Below are 23221 nucleotides of genomic sequence, written 5' to 3' on the forward strand. Positions count from 1 at the left end.
GCTGACTAGAAGAATAGGCTACCCTCTTATACAAGAACACGCAGCACATGTTGATTCACTACAAACTGGGTACTTTATTACTCATTACATACGCAATCACATAACATTACTATGTAACACATAACCTGCAAAGAAAAGTGAAAGATTAGGTTGTACACTCTAATAAGAAAGGGGTCGACATCACCTTAGTCGTGTGTAGCCTGCACTCAATGGTCATCTAGGTTCCCTCCTCGTCTGTGCCTCGGCTCGCCTGGAAGTCACACCTCCGCAGTCACGGATCTGTTCCCTTCTCCCTTCTCCGAGTCACTGGGACCTCTTCCTCATCGGCTACTCTCTCCTCTCTGGCTATTCTGCTAGAAGAGTATCTGTCTCTCGGTTTTTCTCCGCCTTCAAGTTTGTCATCTGTCTTCCCTGGAATAAGTAGTAGCTTTACTGCTAACGGCTAGATGCCGCCTACGGACTGAAGTAAGTGCCAGTATCTGCCTCAGACTTTCACTAATATAGAGGTGCATTTCCTCATGGAAAATTCCGGCCCGTAACCTGCCGCCCACCAAATTCTTGTACCTCCCCGTACCAAGGACACGTTCTCAGCCGGCCGGCCTGATGTAGTGTCTTCGGCATGAAGAAAAATACAATCCTTCGATAAGGGCCGGCCTGAACCGGTTCTCTCCAAGCGAATAACACCTCATAACTAAAACATTACCCTTAACCTAGAAGCATCTCAAGCTGCCGGAGCAGAAAGAAAGATGGAGTCTCTCCCGTTTGAGGCCTACCAGGCCTGAATTCAGCACGGCTCCATGAAATACCCTCACTACAGGACAGGTTATCCCTAATACTAACGAATCTATCCCCTAGGATATGTGTGCAAGCCCTGATCTATGGGGAAGAACACAGGATCATGTCGAAGTGCCTAGTAAATAGGCTCCATTCACTACTCTAACCCTTAGACTTGGATGGTAAGAGACTGAAGTCACACTAGTCACCCTTTAACACAAAAAGCCCGGGAAAATCGAGCAGTACAGAAGTGCAGCCAAGCAGCAGAAGGGAGGTTGCGGTGAGGGGTGCAGGTGACGGTGCCCAGGTGTGGCTGAGAAGCGCCGCAATGAGAAAGGATGGAGCGTAAGCTCGGGGCTTGCAGGCAGTGATGTAGGTGCACAGTGAATGAATGAATGAGGAGTTTCTTGTATCGCGCGTACTTAGCCCAGTGGGCGTCAAGGCGCCTAGATTAAATACAGCAACTTAAGACCCTACTTAGTCCTATTTAATCATGAGTAGGCCTTCTTAAAGAAATACGTTTTTAGAGCCTTTTTGAAAGAGTCGATGGAAGGGAGAGTTTTTATCTCCATGGGGAGGGAGTTCCACAATTGCGGAGCGACGACGGAAAAGGCTCTGGCTCCCCATCTGACAAATTTGATGCGGGGGACAGCTAGTTGACAGAGTCCCGCAGAGCGCAGGTTTCTTGAGGGGACATAGCGCGAGAGAAGAGAGCCAATGGCACTGGCAGGACCATCCATCAATGCTCTGTGGGTGAGACAGAGGATTTTGAAGGCGATTCTGTGCTGTACCGGAAGCCAATGAAGCTCTTTCCTGGCTAAGGTGGCAGAGGAGGCTTTGGGGAGATTCAAAACAAAGCGTGCTGCAGAGTTCTGAAGAGTCTGCAAACGGTGGATCAGCCCTTTGTTGACTTCCATATAGAGGGAGTTGCAGTAATCCAGTCTCGAACCCACCAGGGCGACTGCAACCTGTTTACGCGCCTGGGGGGAAAGGTACCCACGGATTTTGTTGAGTACCCGGATCACACCACAGCAAGTAGCAACGGTCCTGTTGACTTGCAGGGACATAGAGAGTGAGGTGTCAAATATCACTCCCAGATTTCTGGCAGATAGGGAGGGGGTGGGGCAGATGCCAAGAGAAGAGGGCCACCACTCGCTCGACCACAGATTCTGGTTCTTCCCAAATATCAACACCTCGGTTTTTTCACCATTCAGCTTCAGGGAATTTATAGTCATCCAGTCTGCCACATACTGCATGCAAACCCTGAAGCTGGCGGCAGATGTGCTAACCGAGGTGTGAGCAAGAGAGACCATAATCAGTAAGCTGTCCGCGGCCCGGACAGCTGCGGGGGTGGTGGAAAAGCCGCAGATAGAACCCTAAGTGAAGGTGGTCTGAGGTGGGCGATCCTAGTGCCCTCAACTCAAGTAGTGGAGTGGCAGGGCCTAGTGCGTGGTGAATCCCCTAGGCTGGTGAGGTGGCGGGAGAGGTTGAAGAAGTGAGAAGACGTCTGATGTAACGTGGGTGCAGCGGTGCCAGCCCGGCCACGGGTGTCGCAGCAGATGATGAAATCGAGAGGCGGGCAATGGCGTGGGATACTCCAAGGGCGCACAACCTCAGCGCGAGGCCCAAGCAGCGGGACCAACGGCAGGGAACAGTGCACAGGGGCTCCAGCAGTGGTGATGGTGGGTATGAACCCGCGGCATGACTCAAGCGACCCCGGCCCAATGCAGCGGCACCACCCAAGGCCAGCAAAAGTTAGGTGGTCGCCAGGCCCCCAGTGGGCCACCACAAGTCCAGAACAGGAGGGGTAGACAGCCTCCAAGAGAGTGACCGGGCCCACGAAGACTGACTCCGGCTGGCACCGGGCCCGGCAGGAGGGGTAGGGTGGGCATCAGGCGCAGCAGCTGGCACCAGCAGTCGCAAGGTGGGCGGTGGCAGGTGAGTAATCCAAGGCCGGGCACCAGGTGAGAATGCAGCCACAGGAGGTCAAACCTTGGTCGGATGCAGCAGGCAGGCAGCAGAGGAGCCAGGGTCAGTGAAAAATCGAGGCCGACACAGCAGCCGCAGTGGAGCACCTCGGTGAGCCGGTGGGCCGTGACGGGTGGGGGCAGCAGGTAGCGGGGAGTCACGGGGAGCGCGTCGCCCACTTCGCCAGGCCCGGTGAAGGAAGGCCTGAGCAGTGAGCGCCAGTAGCTGGAGAGAGGCGCCTGCAGTGCGAGAGGGCCGAGGCCGGCCGGTATGGCTCACGCGCTCCCTACCCTGCCACAGGACGCCCCCGTAGCGGCAGTGCTTACCAGCTCCGATGAAGGAGAGGTGCAGGCGATGAGCAGGGCGAAGATCTGGTGCCAGGGGGCCGCCGACAAGCAGCACCAGGAAGGCCGGGCCACGCCGGCCGTGGGGCCCATGCCCCGGAATCCACATGGTGGCGGAACCCGGCTCAGCGGTGCTGCAGGAGGGTGAAAGTTGGATCAAACCGTGCCCCAAGGCGAGGTGAGTTGAGATGGCATGGCGTCGAGCAGCAGCGTTGGGTGAGTCTGCAGGATTGCTGGCGGATTATCGGCTTGGCCGCCAGAGCCCACTCAGAGTGCGGCCATCTTGCAGCCGGCTAAGCCACGCCCCCCACCTTTAATGTCTCTTGAGTATGGGCAGGTGTAGTAACTTGGTTCAGACAGATTGTAGTGTTTCAGGAGTATTTATTGTAGTAGTTACAAATCCAGGTGTTTAGCCCCACCAGGAGCAGCCAGCATGCTGCTCAGCCCATCTCAACTGTCGCCTCTCACTCCCAACATTCCATATTACATAATTCAGGGAGAATTCCACTAGCATAGCATGAACCACATTAGGACCAGGATACTACATATCCTCCTTTTTTCCAAAAGAAAAAATGAAAAGAGAAAAGCAGAAGCTAGACGAACGAAAGAGAGAAGAGAGAACCAGAGACAGTTAAGAGCAGTGGGAGAAAAAAGGGAAACAACAATAGAAACGTGATAAAACAGAAAAACATAAACCAGTACCTATCCTCCTTTCTATATATAAACAAAGAGAAGAAAGAAACAGAAAAAGAGACAAATAAAGAATGGAAGGAGAAACCACCAATGACTACCACCTGCACACCAACTGGCCAGACAGGTATACGAGGAGGCAAGTCAGAGCAGGAGGAAACAAGGAGACAGAAGAGAAATGCAATAGATTACTCACACTTCTCCATCACAAAATGAAGACTGAATAATAAATAGAGAACAGCACTGGGCTATAGTGTAGACAATGAAACAAAGCATAACATTAAGAGTAAAAACAAACGCCCAGTGTAACGTAAACCATGGGACTGGAACCCAAACCATACACCCATTAAGGGTAAAAACTCGCTTGTGCAGGGGTAACCTCGAGTGGAGGTAAGACATTGTGCACTGTTACAATCAGAAAACACCAACACTGTACAACGTAAACGTGCACTAAGTAATGAGGACATAAGACAGTGTGGACGCACCTCGAGGGGAGGTAACAACAACATGCGCTGTTGCAATGGGACTGGAACCCGTGCGACACGCCTCATGTAAAAACATTATGCACAGTAACAATGCGACTAGGACCCAAGCTATACACCTAATGTGTAGGTGAAAACAATGTGCACCGTAACAATGGGGAAAAACAACACAAAGAACACACCTCGAGTAGAGGTAAAATTGATGTGCACTGTGGCAACCGAACTATAACCTAAGCAAAACACCTCATGTGCGGTAAGAGTAAACCTAGCGTAAAGAACTGTATGTTGTGCACTGCACTGACAGGACTGTATCCCAGACTGTGCACCCTGTGTGGGGCAATGTGTGCAAGAAAATGTGGAGTAAATGAGCTCTGTAGACGAGCAAGGCATACTGCAAATGAACGCTTAGCTAATTGTGCAGCATCAAACGTAAAGTATCGTGACTGGTAAGTCATTGAAGATACAAAGAAATACGTGAACAGGTGTGTCAAACAAAGACTGGAGCTGCAGACCCATGACCTATTTCATAAAGGTGAAATTAACAAGAGGAAACACCTAGACAAGTGTGTAAACAAATTTGCATAAACAAATGTGCTAGAAAACTCTCAACATGTGTTGTAGCAAACAAACACTAGTACATTGCTTACTTATAAGAAACATATTAAATAGAGTCACAATATGACATCCCCAGTGAGTGGGATCCCACCCAAACGGTGGAAGTTTGGACCAAGACGGGATGAAGACAACACATCACAGTTGTCTACTGTGTGAACATTAGGTTGGCTCTATGTGCAGTGTGTGGCACAACAGGAAGAAAAGAGAATCTTGTGAGAGGTGTGCCTGTCACAACGCTCTTGAGAGACAGGCGAGCTAAAATGTAGATAGCACTTCAAAGTTCAGGGGTGTCCATAGTTAAATTGAGAAAGTACCGTGCACCATGGCCACTCACCACAGAAGCAAAAAAAAAAAAACACAGTGTCCTCTGGTCTCCATGCGTTGAACCTTCGGTCATCAACGATCGCAGTATGACTGTCAGCTCTTATAGCCTCGAGTGGAATCCGTGGACCTCTTCAGGATTGGTTCGTTGCTCAAAAGGGTTCCACCCCTTGATCGTTTCCTCTCTGATAGCTATAATAGCACAAGAGACAGATCGGATCAAGTGAGGGAAGGAAAGGATGGGGACAGCGGGGAGGGAGACCTGTAAAAATGTAAGCACAAGGTTATACACTAGATCTATGAGTAATGGAGACAGTACACATGGAACATGTAAAATGCCTGGAGTTTGGTCAACTACCTGTAAAAGAAAAGAACCAGGAATTTCATAGAAAGTCATGAACAGAGATGAGGTTCAGTGGTTACTTTCCCCAACTAAGAACCTGCCAAATTACCAAAAAGGACTAATACATCCATGAAAGTTATGATACATCCCCCTTTGTTTCTTCCTTCACATCCACCGTTTCTCAACACGGCTTCGCCCACGGAAGATTCTGGCACATAGTTGCCGGTTCGCAACCCGGCTTCGTCACTCTGTGCTCCCCAAATTATATACAGCATGAATCGCCTCAAGGCTCAGATGTTTTTGCGCAAGGCGCAAATAGTTAATCCTATTTCCCTATCAGCGGGAATTCTCTCTCTCTCTCTCTCATTCACTCGGCACACACTTAGTCTTTATGGCCTAGAGTGATAGTGCTCGTAAGTTCCAAAGACTGTGGCAGCAACAGGAACAATGCAACAACGTATAACAGGATCCCCCCCTGTATCAAGTATTACTCAGAGGTTTCCACAGCAAACATCCCGGTGCGCCAAGCACCCTTACCCCACCGCGACAGCCTCTCGCCAGAACGTAGTCCTCCTCAGGAACCGTTAGGAATATCCGGCGCAGCCTTGCGCGTCCGCTCCCTTCTTCACCTATGCGCCGCACTGCAAACGTCATCACGTGCCGGAAGAGCGAAGGCACGTCCCGGGCGCGACGCACAGCCTACTGGGTAATGTAGTCTTTTCCTTCCGCATTTCCGCCGTTCGATCCTGACGACGAACCCACGGAACGGTTCCTAACAGTACATCCCTCCCCCGAGGGACGTCGTCAGGGCTTGGGCTTATCCGGATACAGCTGATGAAACCGTCGTACTAGTCGCGGAGCGTGGACTGCTTCCGCGGGTTCCCATGAGTCTTCCTCCGGGCCATATCCTTTCCAGGATATCAAATACCACACCTTCCTCCCTCTCTGCTTGGAGTCCACCACTGTACGTACTTCGTACTCTGGTTCATTGTTAATCAGGATGGGTTTTGGGTGTCTGGGTACTGGATTGTGAGCTGGTTTCAACAACGAGACGTGAAAAACCGGATGTATATGCATATGATTCGGTAATGCCAGCTTCACTGCTACCGGGTTGATGACTTTAATGATCTTAAAAGGACCAATATAGCGAGGATTGAAGATACTGTAGCGCCGAAAACGTATGTTTCGGGTGGATAACTACACCACCTCTCCTTCTTTGTACCTTGGTTCAGGTCTTCGATGTTTATCGGCTTGTCGTTTGTACGCGGTCTTGGCCTTCTGGATGTTTCTTTGCGTGTGTTTTAGAACCCTTTGGATCTTTTTGACCCTCGTTTGTACTTCTGGCACCTTTGTGGCCTCTCTTGGGAGGATAAAGGGTAGAAACCGGGGATGGAAGCCATAGGTGACAAAAAACGGGCATATTTCGTTGTGCTGTGTTGTGCGCTATTGTAGGCTATTTCGGCGAGCCATAACCATTCAACCCACGCTTCGGTATCACAGTGTACGTAAGATCTTAGATATTGTTTCAAGGTTTGGTTTAGCCTTTCTGTTTGTCCATCCATCTGGGGGTGGAAGCTTGTAGACAGATTTGAATCAATACGGAATGCGGCGCACCACACTCTCCAGAACTGCGACGTGAATTGTGTGCCTCTGTCTGTGACAATCGTCTTTGGAAGGCCATGCAGCCGCACTATATGCGTGAGCAGTAGTTGTGCTACCTGTCCAGCAGTAGGTATTCGAGGGCATGCTATGAAGTGGCCCATCTTGGTCAAACTATCAATCACCACCAATATCGTGGTACATCCTTGGTCTTTCGGCAACCCCACAATGAAGTCCAACGTTATGTGTTCCCAAGGCAGCTCAGGTGTGGGTAACGGGCGGAGCAGCCCGTAGGGTTTCCCCCGATCAGGTTTGGTTTGCATACATACGAGGCATGTCTGTATCAGGGAGTGCACATCCTTGGTCATTGTTGGCCACCAGAATTGTCGTAAGAGCCTTTCTTGTGTCTTTTCTCTTCCGTTGTGTCCTGTGGTGGGAGAAGTATGACACCATTGTAGAGCTTCCTGCCTTAAGCTCGGGGTAGGTATGAATAACTGTTTCCCTTTCATAGGGAGGCCTTCACGGATTTTCCAATCCGGGTGGTCCACTAACCACTTTTTCCATTTTGGCCTCCCCATTTCGGTCTTTACTTTATTGAGGAATTGTTCGGACTTCACCACACAGATTGCTTGCTCTGGCGGTATAATGGATCGTGCTATAGGTTCCAGAGGCGCTGGAGTGCTTTCTTGTCTTGAGAGGGCATCCGCTTTTTTGTTCGCACTCCCCGGCCTGTAGGTGAGTATAAACCGAAATTCCTCAAAAAACAACATCCACCTGAGTTGTCGGGGGGATAGGAGGCGGGCTGAGGTCATATATTGCAAATTCCGATGATCGGAATACACTATAGTGGTATGTTTGGCCCCCATTAAATAGTGTCGCCATTCCTTAAATGCGTCTCGTATAGCGAGCAGTTCTTTTTCCGCTATTGTGTAGTTTATTTCTGCTCCACTGAGCTTTCGTGACATGAAAGCGATGGGGTGCAACAGGCCGTTCTGGGGATCCCTCTGGGATAACACCGCCCCTATTGCTACTTCTGAGGCATCTGCTTCCACCAGGTATGGCCTTTCCGGATCAGGGTGGGCCAGCACTGGGGCCATTGTAAATGCCTCTCGGAGCTGGTCAAACGCCTGTTAGGCTTCTGGAGTCCATGCGAATTTGATCTTTTTCCGGAGGAGTTGCGTGATTGGGGCCACTATATCCGAAAGGTGAAGGATAAACCTTCTGTAAAAGTTGGCAAATCCAAGAAAGGATTGGACATCCTTGACATTCGTAGGGATAGGCCACCTCTGCACTGCCTTGATCTTTCTGTCGGCCATGGTTTGTCCTTGTGCTGACAACATAACCCCCAAACAAAAATTCCACCTGGTCAACGTGAAACTCACATTTACTGAGTTTACAGTAAAGTGCATTGGCTCTCAAGGCACCTAACACCTTCCCCACATGTTGTTCATGCTGGTTGACATCTTCTGAGTATATTAAAATGTCATCAATGTACACTATAGCGAATCTGTCTAAATACTCCCTTAACACCTCGTTTAGAAAATATTGAAATGCGGCAGGGGCATTGCACAACCCGAACGGCATTACTTGATATTCAAATATTCCGTATCGGGTGCGAAAAGCCATTTTCCATTCGTCACCCCTTCTCATGCGAACGAGGTGGTATGCCCCTCGGAGATCGAGTTTGGTGTAGATTACCGCCTTTTTTACCTGGTCCAGCAGGACTGATATCAGAGGAAGGGGGTAGCTATTTTTGATGGTCACCTTGTTTAAGGCGCGAAAGTCAATACAAGTTCTCAACTCTCCATTAGCTTTTGGTATAAAAAAAAGGGGTGACGCAGCTGGGGATTTGGAGGGCCTAATAAACCCATTCTCTTGGTATTCCTCCAAATAGTTTCGCAAATGCTCGTTTTCTTTCTCTGACAGTGCATAAATCCTCCCACAAGGCACTACCGCCCCCGGAACAAGATCTATCTGACAATCGTATGGGCGGTGCGGAGGAAGCTTGTTCGCCTGTCTTTCATTAAAGACGTCTACATATTCTCCGTATCTTTCAGGTAACACCACATCCTTTTCGGCAGCGGTGGCGATCATGTATTCCTTTCCTACTGACCTGTCTACGGGACTGTGTTCCGGAAGACAATTATGGTCACAGAACGGGGAATCAAAAACTATGCTGTGATCTGCCCACTGTATGGTAGGGTTATGTTTCTTTAACCAGGGTAGTCCTAGTATCACCCCATACGTGGGGGTCTTGATGATATTAAAGGTTAGCCATTCAATGTGGTTTTCTCCACAGCAAACCTCAAGAGAAGGGGTACAAAAACCAATGGGTCCTGAAACCAGGTTCCTACCGTCTACGGTCAGGACGGTTTCCAAATGTTCTTTAGCTACCTTGGGGATCTCTAACTTCTGCACAACGTCTTCATCCATGAAGATGCCTGTCGCACCAGAATCCAAAAGAGCGTTCACTTCTACTTTTTCTCCTTTGAGACGGAAGTGCAGACTCACATAAAAATGATCTTTCTCGCCTATCACAGAAGGAATTTCATACAGGCCCCTGGCATTTCCTCCCCCAATCCCTGGGCCTATTAGTTTTCCGCCTTTGGTACGATCGGGGAAGTGGCCCTCGCATACCCTCCTTCTCTAGCCTTGGGTTTAGCCAAGCAGTCTTTTACGTAGTGCCCTTTCTTCCCACAATACATACATAGGCCTTGCTTTCTCCTCTGTTCCCTTTCTTCCTGGGTAAGGGTCGCCCTTACGGACCCTATTTCCATAGGTTCCGTTACTGAACCAGATCCCCCCACCGGTACGCTGGGTTTATCGCTCCTCACAAACGGACGGTCATATTTCTTTCTATCCCCCCGTCTTTCTGACAGGCGATGATCCAACCGTCTCGCTAGGTTAATGAGTTCGATACAGGATCGGGGTTGCGGGTCTATTTGGGTGATTACGTCCTTCAACTCTTCCCTCAGACCATGGTGAAAGATAGCTGCTTGTTTATCTTCGGGCCAGTGTGTTTCAGCCACTAAACGCTGAAAAGCGTTCACATACACTAATAGTTCCCGATTCCCTTGTCTTAATTCCAACAATTCCCTGTCTACCGAATACGACTGGGTTCGTTGATCAAATACTCGTTTGAACTCCTCCCGAAACCCATCCCAGTCGTACAAAAAAGGATCGTCTTTCCTTACCAAAGGAACTGCCCATTGCGCTGCATCCCCTGCCAAATAGGAGATCAGAAAGGCGACTCTCGCTTGATTTGTACTAAAGACCTTGGGACGACAGGTGAAATGCATCATGATTTGTGTTAAAAATACCTGGACCTTCTTTTCATCCCCATGAAATCTTTCAGGGGCTGCTAAGGGAATGGGCGTGGGTACTTCAACAGTAACAGGAGTGGGCTGCATTGAGGACGAGCCTCCTCCCCATGCACCTCCACCCTGAGCTCTACTCCCTACTGCGTCAAACGGATTACGCTGTAATCGTTCTACGCGCTCATGCAACGCCGCGGTTTCTACTCTAGAGGCTGCTACCTCGTTTTGCACTATTTGTAAAGCGGCTATAACCTCTTCTAGGGTGGCCATTGTGCCCCGAACCAACCGGGAAGTAATCCTAGGTAAAGGCCGGATATTCTGTCAGCTCTTATAGCCTCGAGTGGAATCCGTGGACCTCTTCAGGATTGGTTCGTTGCTCAAAAGGGTTCCACCCCTTGATCGTTTCCTCTCTGATAGCTATAATAGCACAAGAGACAGATCGGATCAAGTGAGGGAAGGAAAGGATGGGGACAGCGGGGAGGGAGACCTGTAAAAATGTAAGCACAAGGTTATACACTAGATCTATGAGTAATGGAGACAGTACACATGGAACATGTAAAATGCCTGGAGTTTGGTCAACTACCTGTAAAAGAAAAGAACCAGGTATTTCATAGAAAGTCATGAACAGAGATGAGGTTCAGTGGTTACTTTCCCCAACTAAGAACCTGCCAAATTACCAAAAAGGACTAATACATCCATGAAAGTTATGATACATCCCCCTTTGTTTCTTCCTTCACATCCACCGTTTCTCAACACGGCTTCGCCCACGGAAGATTCTGGCACATAGTTGCCGGTTCGCAACCCGGCTTCGTCACTCTGTGCTCCCCAAATTATATACAGCATGAATCGCCTCAAGGCGCAGATGTTTTTGCGCAAGGCGCAAATAGTTAATCCTATTTCCCTATCAGCGGGAATTCTCTCTCTCTCTCTCTCATTCACTCGGCACACACTTAGTCTTTATGGCCTAGAGTGATAGTGCTCGTAAGTTCCAAAGACTGTGGCAGCAACAGGAACAATGCAACAACGTATAACAGGATCCCCCCTATATCAAGTATTACTCAGAGGTTTCCACAGCAAACATCCCGGTGCGCCAAGCACCCCTACCCCACCGCGACAGCCTCTCGCCAGAACGTAGTCCTCCTCAGGAACCGTTAAGAATATCCGGCGCAGCCTTGCGCGTCCACTCCCTTCTTCACCTATGCGCCGCACTGCAAACGTCATCACGTGCCGGAAGAGCGAAGGCACGTCCCGGGCGCGACGCACAGCCTACTGGGTAATGTAGTCTTTTCCTTCCGCATTTCCGCCGTTCGATCCTGACGACGAACCCACGGAACGGTTCCTAACAATGACGCTCAGTCCAGCAGACCATAAGAAACGCTTGACATGTACCTCCATTAAAGTAACGGAGATAGACTCACGAGATGGTCCAATCCCAAGATGGCGGCACGTTGCAAACGTATCGCGGGATGGCTATCGGCACGTCTGAGCATGCGGCGTCTGGAGGCGGCGTCTGGAGGCAGCGTCAAGAGAATGCATGGAGACGGAAAGCGCAGGTAAGACTGAGCACGAGGTGGAAACAGCTCGTGCCTTCAATGCGAAAGTGCTCAAGAGCGGTTGAACGGGAAAAATTAAAGAGCACCCAGGTGAGAGCAAAAAAAACAACTAAGTGGCTCACCTCTCAAGTACACTATCAGTACTAGGGCATATTCCTCGGCACCCCGCTGTGCAGCATGTAGACAAGTCACATCACATTGTGCAGGGAATACCGCAGGCATCGTGTAAACAGTGTACCCGAACATGTCATTAAGCGTGCAGCGTCTCACCTGTCTTCATCCCCTGGGCTAGCAGAAGGGCAGCTGTGTGGCACCAAACACGCTCCTCCAACTGGCAAAATTTGTAGAAACACATGGAAAAACGAAAGCACACCAAATTCTCCCTGAATGATGTAATATGGAATGTTGGGAGTGAGAGGCGACAGTTGAGAAGGGCTGAGCAGCATGCTGGCTGCTCCTGGTGGAGATGAACACCTGGATTTGTAACTGCTACAATAAATACTCCTGAAACACTACAATCTGTCTGGACCAAGTAACTACAATTTTATGGCGACGAGTTACCTCAAAGAACCTGCGTGTGTACCTTTCAAGATCTCCATTTTCAAGTGTGGAGTATCTGGGAACCTCCTCTCAAGCTGAATCAACTCCTGTAACTACAGCTGCGCTTACTCAACTAACTGGCACCCCTCAGCCCCACCAGTTACCTCGCCATTGGTTGCCCTCTACGCAACAGTGCCAGCTCCTGTCTCAACTGCAACTCAAGTCTTTATATGCTGTCCCTACAGCGACTGTTTCAATTGCAGTTTAAGTCTGTTTCTGCTGTCTCTATAGTGTCTGTTTCAACTGTAGTCCAAGCCAGTTCCTGCTGTGTCTACAGAGCCTTGACATTGAAGGTAATCGGCTGCTGCCTGTTTGTGTCTCCAGTCAGGTACTTTTGTTTCTGCGCAAACATGTTTTCTGTATGTGCCTCACAAAATCAAGTTGGCTTGGGACAAGTTTTTGTTTGCCCACTGTTTGTCTCGCATTTACAAGTTATCCACCAGTGAGCTTTCACCGGTCGCTCACAACGCATTTCCGCCAGTTCATCCCATCCTCCTCGCCATAAAATTGGAGTAACTTGGTCCAGACAGATTATAGTGTTTCAGGAGTATTTATTGTAGTAGTTACAAATCCAGGTGTTCAGCCCCACCAGGAGCAGCCAGCATGCTGCTCATCCCATCTCAACTGTCACCTCTCACTCCCAACATTCCATATTACATGATTCAGGGAGAATTCCACTAGCATAGCATGAACCACATTAGAAACAGGATACTACAGCAGGTAAATGTTAATTCATGCCAAATGTCAGCCATATTCAGAATATTTTGAAATTCAGGAAGTATTTTTTGTGAATTTACCTTCGTCCAACCCCTACAACCAGACGTTCCAACCAACCAAGTGAAACAGTAGCAATGCATTTGCAATTACCGAAGGCAATTGACAATGCAGTATACGTTGAAACTGACTTTTTGCAAGAAAGCCTTTTACGTTCTTCCAAGCAGTGCTTAATTTGAGCTGGTCATTTCTGGTACTCGACACCAGCACTTAATTGTTAGCACCGCCTCTAGCGTCAGGTCACGAAATGGTGGTGCTGTCTGTCTAATTTTTTATTACAAATCAACAATACCTGCCACTCACATCATTATTATTGCTTTGGTGAACTGGAATCGCTGAATTGTCACACTTTTAGGAGTGTGATGGTTACTAGCTGTGTTGCTACTGCCATTGGCAACTCTGAGAGGGGCAATGGGTACTGAAGGCTGCAGTGCCCGAGAAGGGCCCTAGTAATTATTATTTCTTTTTTTTACAAATTAAGCACTGTTTTTTTCCAAACAAGTATCTAGTCATCTCCCAAGTCCTAAATGAGGTTTTTTTATGTCTACACGTTTGCACTAATTATAATGAATGGAAACAGAAGGTTTAGCTGTGGTGTATTGGGGACGATGATTAATGTGGTTCTAAAGTTGCTGGAAAGAGACACCAAGAAAGAGGAAGAAAGACCAAACCTGGTTTAAAGAGAGCGGCAAATACATAAAAATAAGATTTTTTTTAGCGCAGGCACTTTAGCAAAAACACTTTGGTCCTGATTACGACGGCACAGCACCCACCGCCAGAGTTGCCCAAAGATCGACGGCCTGATTATGAGTTGAACTCGTACAGGCAGATTGTCTTTTTGCGGTTCCCACAGTGGTGTTCTGAAAAAGCGCACGGCAATGGGAACGGCACTAATGTTCCAGCGCGGCATGGACTGTGAAGTCCATGCCGTGCTGGAACTGGGGGATGCAAGCAGACAGGCGGGCAATTGTTTTCCCACCACCAGCCTTTTCATGGCGGGCTCACCGCCATGAAAAGGCTGGTGGTGGAGGATCCACCAGACTCGTAATCAGCGCCTTTATTCCTATTACTTCAGTCATATCTTTGCTTAAAACAAAAAAGTGGAAATAACTAGTGGTGTCAATCATTAAAACAATGGTTCTAAGTATTACCACGCTGTTTTTTAAATAGTTCTTTCTCATTCCAATAAGAATAAGCGTGTTTACCTTAATATGTGTATTTAAATAAATAGTAATGAGTTTACTAGTGTAAGAGGATATACTGCAGCAGCAAAATAATGAACATTGCATATCAACCTTCCTATTATTTTTATATTTTTTCCAGATAACGTTTGACAACAAGGCACACAGTGGGAAAATTAAAATATCTTTAGACAACGAGATTGCAATCAGGGAGTGCAATGAGTGGCATATATCTGGATCCAGTAAGTACATTAAGAAAAGATATAAAAATGTGGAAAATATGGAAAGTAAATTAGAATGTCTTGGATGATGTATTCATACACTTTAAATTGTTTTCAATGCATGAAATCAGCTAAACAAATGTAAACTTTATATCTCGTGTTCAAGTTTAATTTTCTTTAGCGCTGTAACCTCACAGAATATTCTCATAGACTCATAGACAATTTGGGTAGTGTCTACGGAACAGCATAGTGTACTAAAGCAGCACGAAAGTGACCAGAAATGGGTATATATCCTGTTTATTTTTATGTTACTCTTTTCATGGCTCTTGGGAAGTCAGTCGTACTACAGACGCTACTTTTTGAAGACCTATTATTTCCAGTGTTTAACATTTACCTACTGTGGGTCAGTCCCTTACTCAAAATTGGAAGGCGTTCTTGAGGAAATGAGGTGTATTATGTTGTGTGGTTATGCTACTTCACCATGTAATACACTTACCAACCCCTTTAGGACCAGTTGGTTTAATTTCTTAAACCTTTAGTTCACTCTTACTGTTGCTCTGAGCAGTCAGGCTTATACAAAGGAACAAGTGTAAAGCATTTGAACAGTTCCAAAACAATTGAAGAAGAAATACATGAGACACTCAAGAAATCTGACACCAATTTATAAAAACAGACTTTATTTTTATGTATTTTTACACACCAAAATAAAAAAGGTCAACTAGAGGGTTTCACAGATACAGAATCTACAAGGTACGGTAAATATGCCTTTTTGTACTTAACCACAATCAAGCATTGGCAAATTCAAGGAGTTTGACCCAGAAACCTTTTCAGTGTGGTTACTTCAAGTTAATTTAGGGGACTGACTCCAGCAAGAGCCAGTCAGGGGGCCCAGCCAGGTTCTCAGAAATAGTCATCTTGAAGGACAAAGCAGTCTTCAGTGAGTTCCAGGCACTTTTATCTCCTCATTAAAAACTCCTATGTAAGTGGTACTGATGCTAGGTTTACAGGATGCTGCAGATGCTCTAGAAGGCTGCAGATGCTCAAGGATGCTATGGATCTGATGTGGTTGATGGGGGTGTTCCTGCAGCTACTCTTTGGTCCACAGGCCTGGTGAGTGATCCTGGCCACTGGGGTCGACGCCTAACAAAGTCAGCTTGGTCCTGGCAGAAGTCCAGTCGCCACTGGACTACCAGCCAGTTTAATCACAGGGAATCATTCCTTGGATAGTAGCTTGCCTTCAAGGCAACCAAGATACACTCCAGCGACTCTCAGGGGTTCAATACACTTTGGTGCAACTTTGAGCAACAGGCCCTGGTCCCTGGTGCTGCATGGTGGTGAGTAGCGGCGGTCAGAAGATTTGGGCTAAAAAAAGTTGTCCCAGCAGCCTTCTTCAGGCGTTGTGCCCTGCACTCGGAACAGGAGGTCAGCTAACTGACTCTTGGAGTCTCTTGCTTTGGCTGGGCTCAGGAATCTACTTCTCCATAAGCAGGAGTCAACAGGCACAGTCTCTTCTCCTTTGCTAGCCATCAGGTTCAGCAGGTGCCGTCTATATCGGTGCAGCCTCTTTTCGCCGGGTTCTTGATGCAGCAGGCCATTCCTTCCTTGGTTCTCCTCCCCAATCCATCGAGGTCAGAGTTTTGGGTGCCAGGGGTGCCCTTTTTATGTCTAGAAATTGCCCTTGGTTGGGATATGGTTACTGGCCAATGGGCTACTCTTTTCCCTCTCTCCTGATGACCACTTCCTGCAAAGTGTGGCATTTAGCTGTCCCGGAATTCTCCACTGTGCCAACTACCAACAAGGCTGAACCCTTCTCTTGTCATATAGCGCTCCCTAGCTCAAACCAGAGGTGTGCGCTCCCTAGACGACCCCAGAGGTGTGGCTATGTAGGGGGCTACACACCCCTGAAACAGTGTGGCAACTGGCTTCCTCTCTCCTTCCCAAGTGGCAGCCAGTCTACCTAAACAGTAGAGACAAGTGTGAAACATTTACCTTGGAAACACCTGTGTGGCGTCCTGACAGGGAGAGTTTAAACCTCTCTCCTGTGAAGACTTCTATTGTTTCCTTTTCCTGGGATTCGTTTGCATGTCTCCCAAGGAGGGCAGAAAGCTGTTCCAGGGACAGACCCCATGTGCAATCATGGATGTGCACAGGGGACTTTATAAAAGTTGCACACTACAACAAGTTACATTAATTTTGACTTGAGTATCAAGTCGGGCTTAAGGTAAGGAGTTGCTTGATACATGGAGCATCAGCTATGGTCTCACTATTCAGGAGTTAGCCCTGCTGAGGTGTCAGCATGTCAATCCTGTATTCGCTATTGGTACTATCAAATCCTTCCAGAGCAAAAACGACCGTTTTGCCTTTTTACTGGCAGTACAGGTAAAATACAGGTTCTGTCCTATAAATATGCCACACCCTGTCTTAAGGCTCGCCAAACCTGCCATGGGGGGACATACACATATCACAGGGGGAGGTTGCGGTTATTTTAAATGGCAGTCATGTTAGCAGTTTAACAACTGCTCTTCCAGTCTGCGGTGGGAGACATCTTTTACCCTTGTCACACCCAGGATAGCACAACTAGTGCTGCAGTCCCTAGAGTGACCCTCTAACTTGCAGGCCCAGGGTATCCTGGATGCCATATACTAGGCACTCACAAGTAAGCTGGCTTATGCTAATTCAGTTTAAGCCAATCAATCATACCTAGGTTTGGGGTCAGTGCACAGGCACTGAGTTCTGGTTAACAGGCCACAGTTTACTGTCAGTCACAAAATCAGCAGCATCAGTCCCAAACTTTGGTGGTGACCATGCAAAAAGTAGCATTTCCTTACAGTGTTGCTGTCGATCTCTCTTCCCTGCTTCTAATTTAATGGCTTTCCTCCCTATTCTTGTGTTGGTCCTGCTCAGGATATTTTCTGTCTCACAATGTGTTTAATGGATGAGTTGTATCAATCTACTGCTAAAATAAAGAGGCTACTTTCTTAGCAATGGCTATTCAAAATTGCAATTTTCTGTCAGAAAACAATAATCTAAACACCATTTTGTTCTGTATGTGTTAAAGGTGGCTTCTTTCTATACCCAAGTGCTCATATGAACTGAGAAGGTTAGGGTAACGTGCTCCAGAACATATTGGAATGTATTTAGAGCCATGATAATAAACGTTATTGCCATCACAACCTAGCATCCGAATATTTATTTTGAAGATAGAAAAGGAGTGGCAATTAATAGACTTGCAAAAGTGAATATGCAATTTTATATACTAAAGACACAGCCCTCTGTGATCTGGCCTGCTAGAAACAAAAGCACAGTCAACTTTTCACCATTGTGTTTTTACTACTTTCAACAAAAGACGTCCAAGGGCATCTTTTCTACTCATAATTCTCTGGTATCCTGATATTGATTTCAGACCTCAAATATTTACATAAGGAACAGCAGCTTGATTACTGCAAGGACATATGCCTGACTTGATGGATTTCTAGTAATGATCTAAGGTACTGTAGTCTGCTAGGAGAAGATTTGTTTTTGACAACAGGGATGTCTATTAATAATCAAAGGTACTGCAGCCCCTTACATGAAGGATTTGTATATGGCTCCCAGTATAGTGTTTTGTTTGGATGTGTTGTATCCTTCTACTTTTAACATCAGAGAATTGTTTTTCTTTTAGCACACTATTGCATCATTAAATTCTTAGCACATGCCAATGCAAGCACCTGTTCCTCATTTTATTTTTAATCTGGAATTTGTATTCAGTTCAAACCCTATAAATTGTCACATTACACAAAAGGCATTTATTCTTCTGCTATAGATAGAATACTTAACTGCATGTGTACAAGATATCTCTTTCACCTTTTGCCTGTGGAAGTAAAAGGTCACGTTAGTGAAATTACATTTACTCATATGTCTTCATCAAGGTGATCCTCTTCCTGGAAATCTAAAGAAAATTGTCCTCTTTAGATCCATCTATTATTGTGTAGTCAGGCAGGAGACTGCAGATTACCTTGCAACAGACTACAATCAATGTATGGTTCTTCGTAACTTCCAGATGTCCTTTAGAAAATAGAAGAAGCTCTTTAAAGCATCACAGGAGCCTCCAGTAGTCATGGACGGGACACAGCTATTACAATGCTGATGTTTCCTCGCATGCCATTACATAGCAAGCGTTACAATTCATGCGTAATTACAACGCGTAGACTTAACTACGCATTTTTTTACTTCGCATATGCTTTTACCACGCATGTCTTTACAGCGAATTTCATTGTAAAGGTATGTATGGTAAAGGCATATGTGTAGTAAAAAAATATATGCGTGGAAACAGCCATGTTTGTAGGCGATCCATGTCTTTAGAGGAAACAGTGATACTCTTCTGCTTCCACACAGTGACGTGCACCACCCCCCTCAGACGAAGATTGAACCTGGGGCTACTACTTTAGGGGCTGCTGGCAGGGGAGGTCACGCAGGGGTAGTGTTTTAGAGTTTAGGGTAGGGAAAAGGCTGGTGGGGGGAGAGGTTACGCAGGGATAGAGTTTTATGGTTTAGGGTAGGGAAAGGGTCATGGGCTGGGGGGATCATGCAGGGGTAGTGGTTTAGGATTTATGGTAGGGAAATGGCTGGGGGTCAGGGGGTCATGCAGGGGTTGGGTTTTAGGTTAGGGTAAGCACTGGGGGCCACGGAGGAGTCCCATTGGGGTAGGATTTAAGTGTTTAGGGCAGGGGAAGGGTATTTTTTTTAGAAGGGTTTGGGATCTGGGTGGGGTGTGCCAGGGCCCCGGATCAGGGTTTAAGGTAGGGGTCAGGGAAACCTTTACCACGCATATGCTTTTATCATACATGCTTTTACAACAAATTTCGTTGTAAAGGCATGCTTTGTAAAGGCATAATCATTGAATATGCATGGTAAAGGTGTGTGTTGTAATGGCATTTGCGTTGTAATGCATGCGTGGTAAAGGCATGCGTGACAACAGAATGCGAGGTGACGTCATACAACCGCCCTGGGCTTTTCCTATTACCCTGGGAACAGTCCATGCATTACCGACTCAGTGATAATCCTTTTTGCTGATGTCAGGGTCGGCTTAATCACATCCCCAGAAGAAGCAGTAGGGCGTTTAATTTGCAGTGCACTTGTATGTACATCTAGCATGTTTAGACATAAATCAGCATAAAAGATTTGCATTGAGAGAAATTAGAAAATTGCCATGAGGCTCACCAGAATTACTTTAATGAGCTACATTACCACTTGACCCACCATATTTTAATGAACTGATTTAAAGAATCCAACCTAGCGTAGTTTGCATACAGAAAACACATACCCCTGGGAACATTTGTACTAGATTTAATAAAAATAGTAATACTAAATACATTAGAGACATATTTGGAAAAGATTCAGATTTTAAATTGAAAAAGAAGTTGGCAAAACTTAGGGTGGTGGATAATTATTCGCTGTTCAGAGATCAGTACATAAGAATAAATTTAAGCAAACATAGAGCCCATTGATAGAACGGACATTTATTTAGAACGATCAAATCGTAGAACCGGCTCATTTAGAACGTAAAGAAACACATGAAAGCAATTTTAACTTTATTCTCAACATGGTACTAAATAGTGAACTGGATGAAAGAAAAATATGGGGATGGAAATCCAGCATACAAGGCAGGGCCACAGTCTACTAGATATTGGAGGGTGTCAACAGAAGTTGGAAATCAGTTCACTTACTATCCAACATAATATAATTGCCCATCTTGAATCGAATACTTCTTGTGATTATGTGAAGAGGTCAATTGGAAACCATAAACAGACCACATTGTACTATCTGACCATGCTCATATAACTATTTCCATTGAGATACAGAAATAAGAACATAATTATCTGAGTTGGAGATATTTCCTCAAAAAGTCTCTCAACGCATTTATAGATTTTAAAATTGATGTTGGCCAAGCTGTTTACAAATATGTACAAGTAAATGTAGCTGTCACCTCATTTTTGTGGGAGCAGAGTCATTTAAGACCACAACACAGGGTGCATAATTGGATTTAGCATCAAACTAAAAAAAAAGCGTATGACCAATTATATAATATTGGAGATAAATACAGCTAAAAGTTATATGGACTAACATTTGAAACAGTACAAAAATCTTTGAGATCTTGGGATTGAAAATGATAGAAGAATTTGTTCATCAACCGATATGTAGTCAAAAGTTTTGAAAGACATAAAAATTAAAGCAGATTTGTAACACATTTCACAAGAAAGGGAAGAAAGGAGGTCTCATTAGGTCTTTTGTGAACGCAATAAGTGGAACATGAAGATATGGATAGGTTTTCAGAAAATATTATCAGACATTGAAGCCTATTCATAAACTTGATTTTTTCTCAAGCAAACTTTATTGAAGGTTTTACAATAACCATAGTAAAAACAGACAAAACAGCCTAGTCATATTGCTGAGGAGTCGAAATCAGGAGGATACTCCACCAGTCTCCCCAGATCAAAAGGGGGGGAGGGTATTGATCCAGTTTGGGACCACTGGCATAGATGTGACCCTAGGTGGGAGGAAAGAGAATGAGAGGAGGGGTGGGTGCAAATAAAAGTAAATGGAGTGTAAGCAATGCTGCAGATTGAAGCGATGGAGCGGTCACATGGGTCAAGGTGAGTGAGGTTGCAGGGACCCAGAGTGTGTGGAGTGTGGGCAGTAATAGTATGGGGAGTTCTCAGCAGGAGTGCAGCGAAGGGCCTTTATGAGCACATTAGGGGGCGTGGCCTCCGCATTGGCCTTTCTTGCCTCTTCCAAGACTGTATCACAGGTGAAGGCGATGGGGTACCAGTGGAGTCCTCAGGATTTCTTCCTGTTCAGGGCCTTGTTCTCTGCATATGCCCACTTGAAGAGAGCTAAAGGGAGCTGAAGGAGCAGGAGGAGTGGGCAACAAGGCTTTATAAAACCATGAGACATGCCTTGTCCCCTCTCCCATGGTATAATTAGCTTGGACTAGAGAGTGTGCCTTGGGTTCGGTGTCCACAATGGATCAGAGACTGCAGAGGATGCACTGTATTTCACCATACCTTAAGTAGTGCCCTCTGCGTAATGCGAACTGATCCATGAGGTCTTCAAACATGAGGATGCAGCCTTCTTCAAACAGGTCGCCATGGCTATCTAGATTGAAGCGGTGCCAGTGCACCAAGTTGCCTCTACTAAGGGGTCCACAGAGGTCTGTGAGACAACGAAGGGGAATGGCAGAGGTGTATGATAGGGTGCCCTAGGTACTGCAGAGAGCCGTGCATAAGATAGTAGCACTACCTGGATTAGGCAGGACGGAGGAAGGAGGTGCCAAGGGCCAGGGACTGAAGTTTGTTGAAGTTGTATGCATGGAGTGGGGCTTCTTCTACAAGTTTCTCCTAGGGAGAGCCCTGCTAGCTGAGGTATAAAAGTTGCGCCAACAAGAAATAGAGTTTGAAGTCTAGTTCCCCCAACCCACTCTGCTCTGCGGGAAGGCACAACTTGGCGAGCTACACCCTGGGATAACCGGTGTGCTAAAGGAGTTCAATGAAGAGCAAGTCCAAGGCCACAAAAAACTTCAGAGGGAGCGTGACTAGCTAAATAATACAAAAGGCGAGGGAAGATGAACATTTTGGAAAGGGCAATCCACCCGATTGAGCAAGAGGCATTGTCTTCCAGAACACCACCTGGGAGGTCAGGGCAGTAACCGCCCTCGTCAGATTGCATTCCAGCATTCCAGGATCGGAGTGGTGGATTCTGATCCCCAAATAGTGAAACAATGTATCCTTCCAGCGAGGCAGTTCCTTGCATGTCAGAAGTCGGGTGAGTGAACTGCGGGAGGCGAGTGCAAAGCATAAGCCATTGTTTAATTCAAAGGAAACTGGAGAATGTCACAAAGTCGTAAAGGATCACACCCAGTTTGGTGCTGTTGCAGGGGAGATCACATAGATCATCAACATATTGCAATACCATGTGGACCCCATCTCAAAACTAGATTCCCCCTTCCACTCCCCTGCCATCAAGTGAGCTACTAGTAGCTCTGTGGCAAGTGAGAAAAGTATGGGGAGAGGGGGCAATCAGGCCTCAAGTCTTGACAGATCGGGAAATAATCAGAAACAAGTAGGCCAAGCCAGATGCGGGCTCAATGTCAGGAGTGGAGCAGATGGATGTGTCTGATGATGCAGGGACCAAAACCGAATTGCTGGAGCACAAGAGGGTATCAAACGCCTTTTGGAGATTAGGGCTAAATGCCTAGGCAGGGGCCTGGACTGAGGAGCCACCTTCATGAGTCTTTAAAGTCAACGTAGATGGAAAGATGTACCTCTGCAAAGCATACATCTGCACTGGTTGGATTGGATCAGATCAGGGAGCAGGGGTAGCATCTGAATGACCATGATTTTCCTGAGAATTTTATTATCGTAATTGAGGATGGCAACTGGTCTATATGATACTGGGTCCTCC

The 23221-nt window shown here is 46.7% G+C and overlaps 1 protein-coding gene across 1 annotated transcript in view; it reads left to right on the forward strand.

Annotated features, from left to right (window-relative positions):
• The window catches only part of MCOLN3 (mucolipin TRP cation channel 3), a 589861-nt gene that overhangs the window by 346446 nt on the left and 220194 nt on the right, over positions 1-23221 (forward strand). The window contains exon 7 of the mRNA XM_085602079.1: positions 14704-14803. Coding sequence (XP_085458205.1) covers positions 14704-14803 — 100 coding nt within the window. The remainder of the gene's footprint in view (positions 1-14703; positions 14804-23221) is intronic.

Source organism: Triturus cristatus, chromosome 4_2 (assembly GCF_964204655.1).
Source record: "Triturus cristatus chromosome 4_2, aTriCri1.1, whole genome shotgun sequence".
NCBI lineage: Eukaryota > Metazoa > Chordata > Amphibia > Caudata > Salamandridae > Triturus > Triturus cristatus.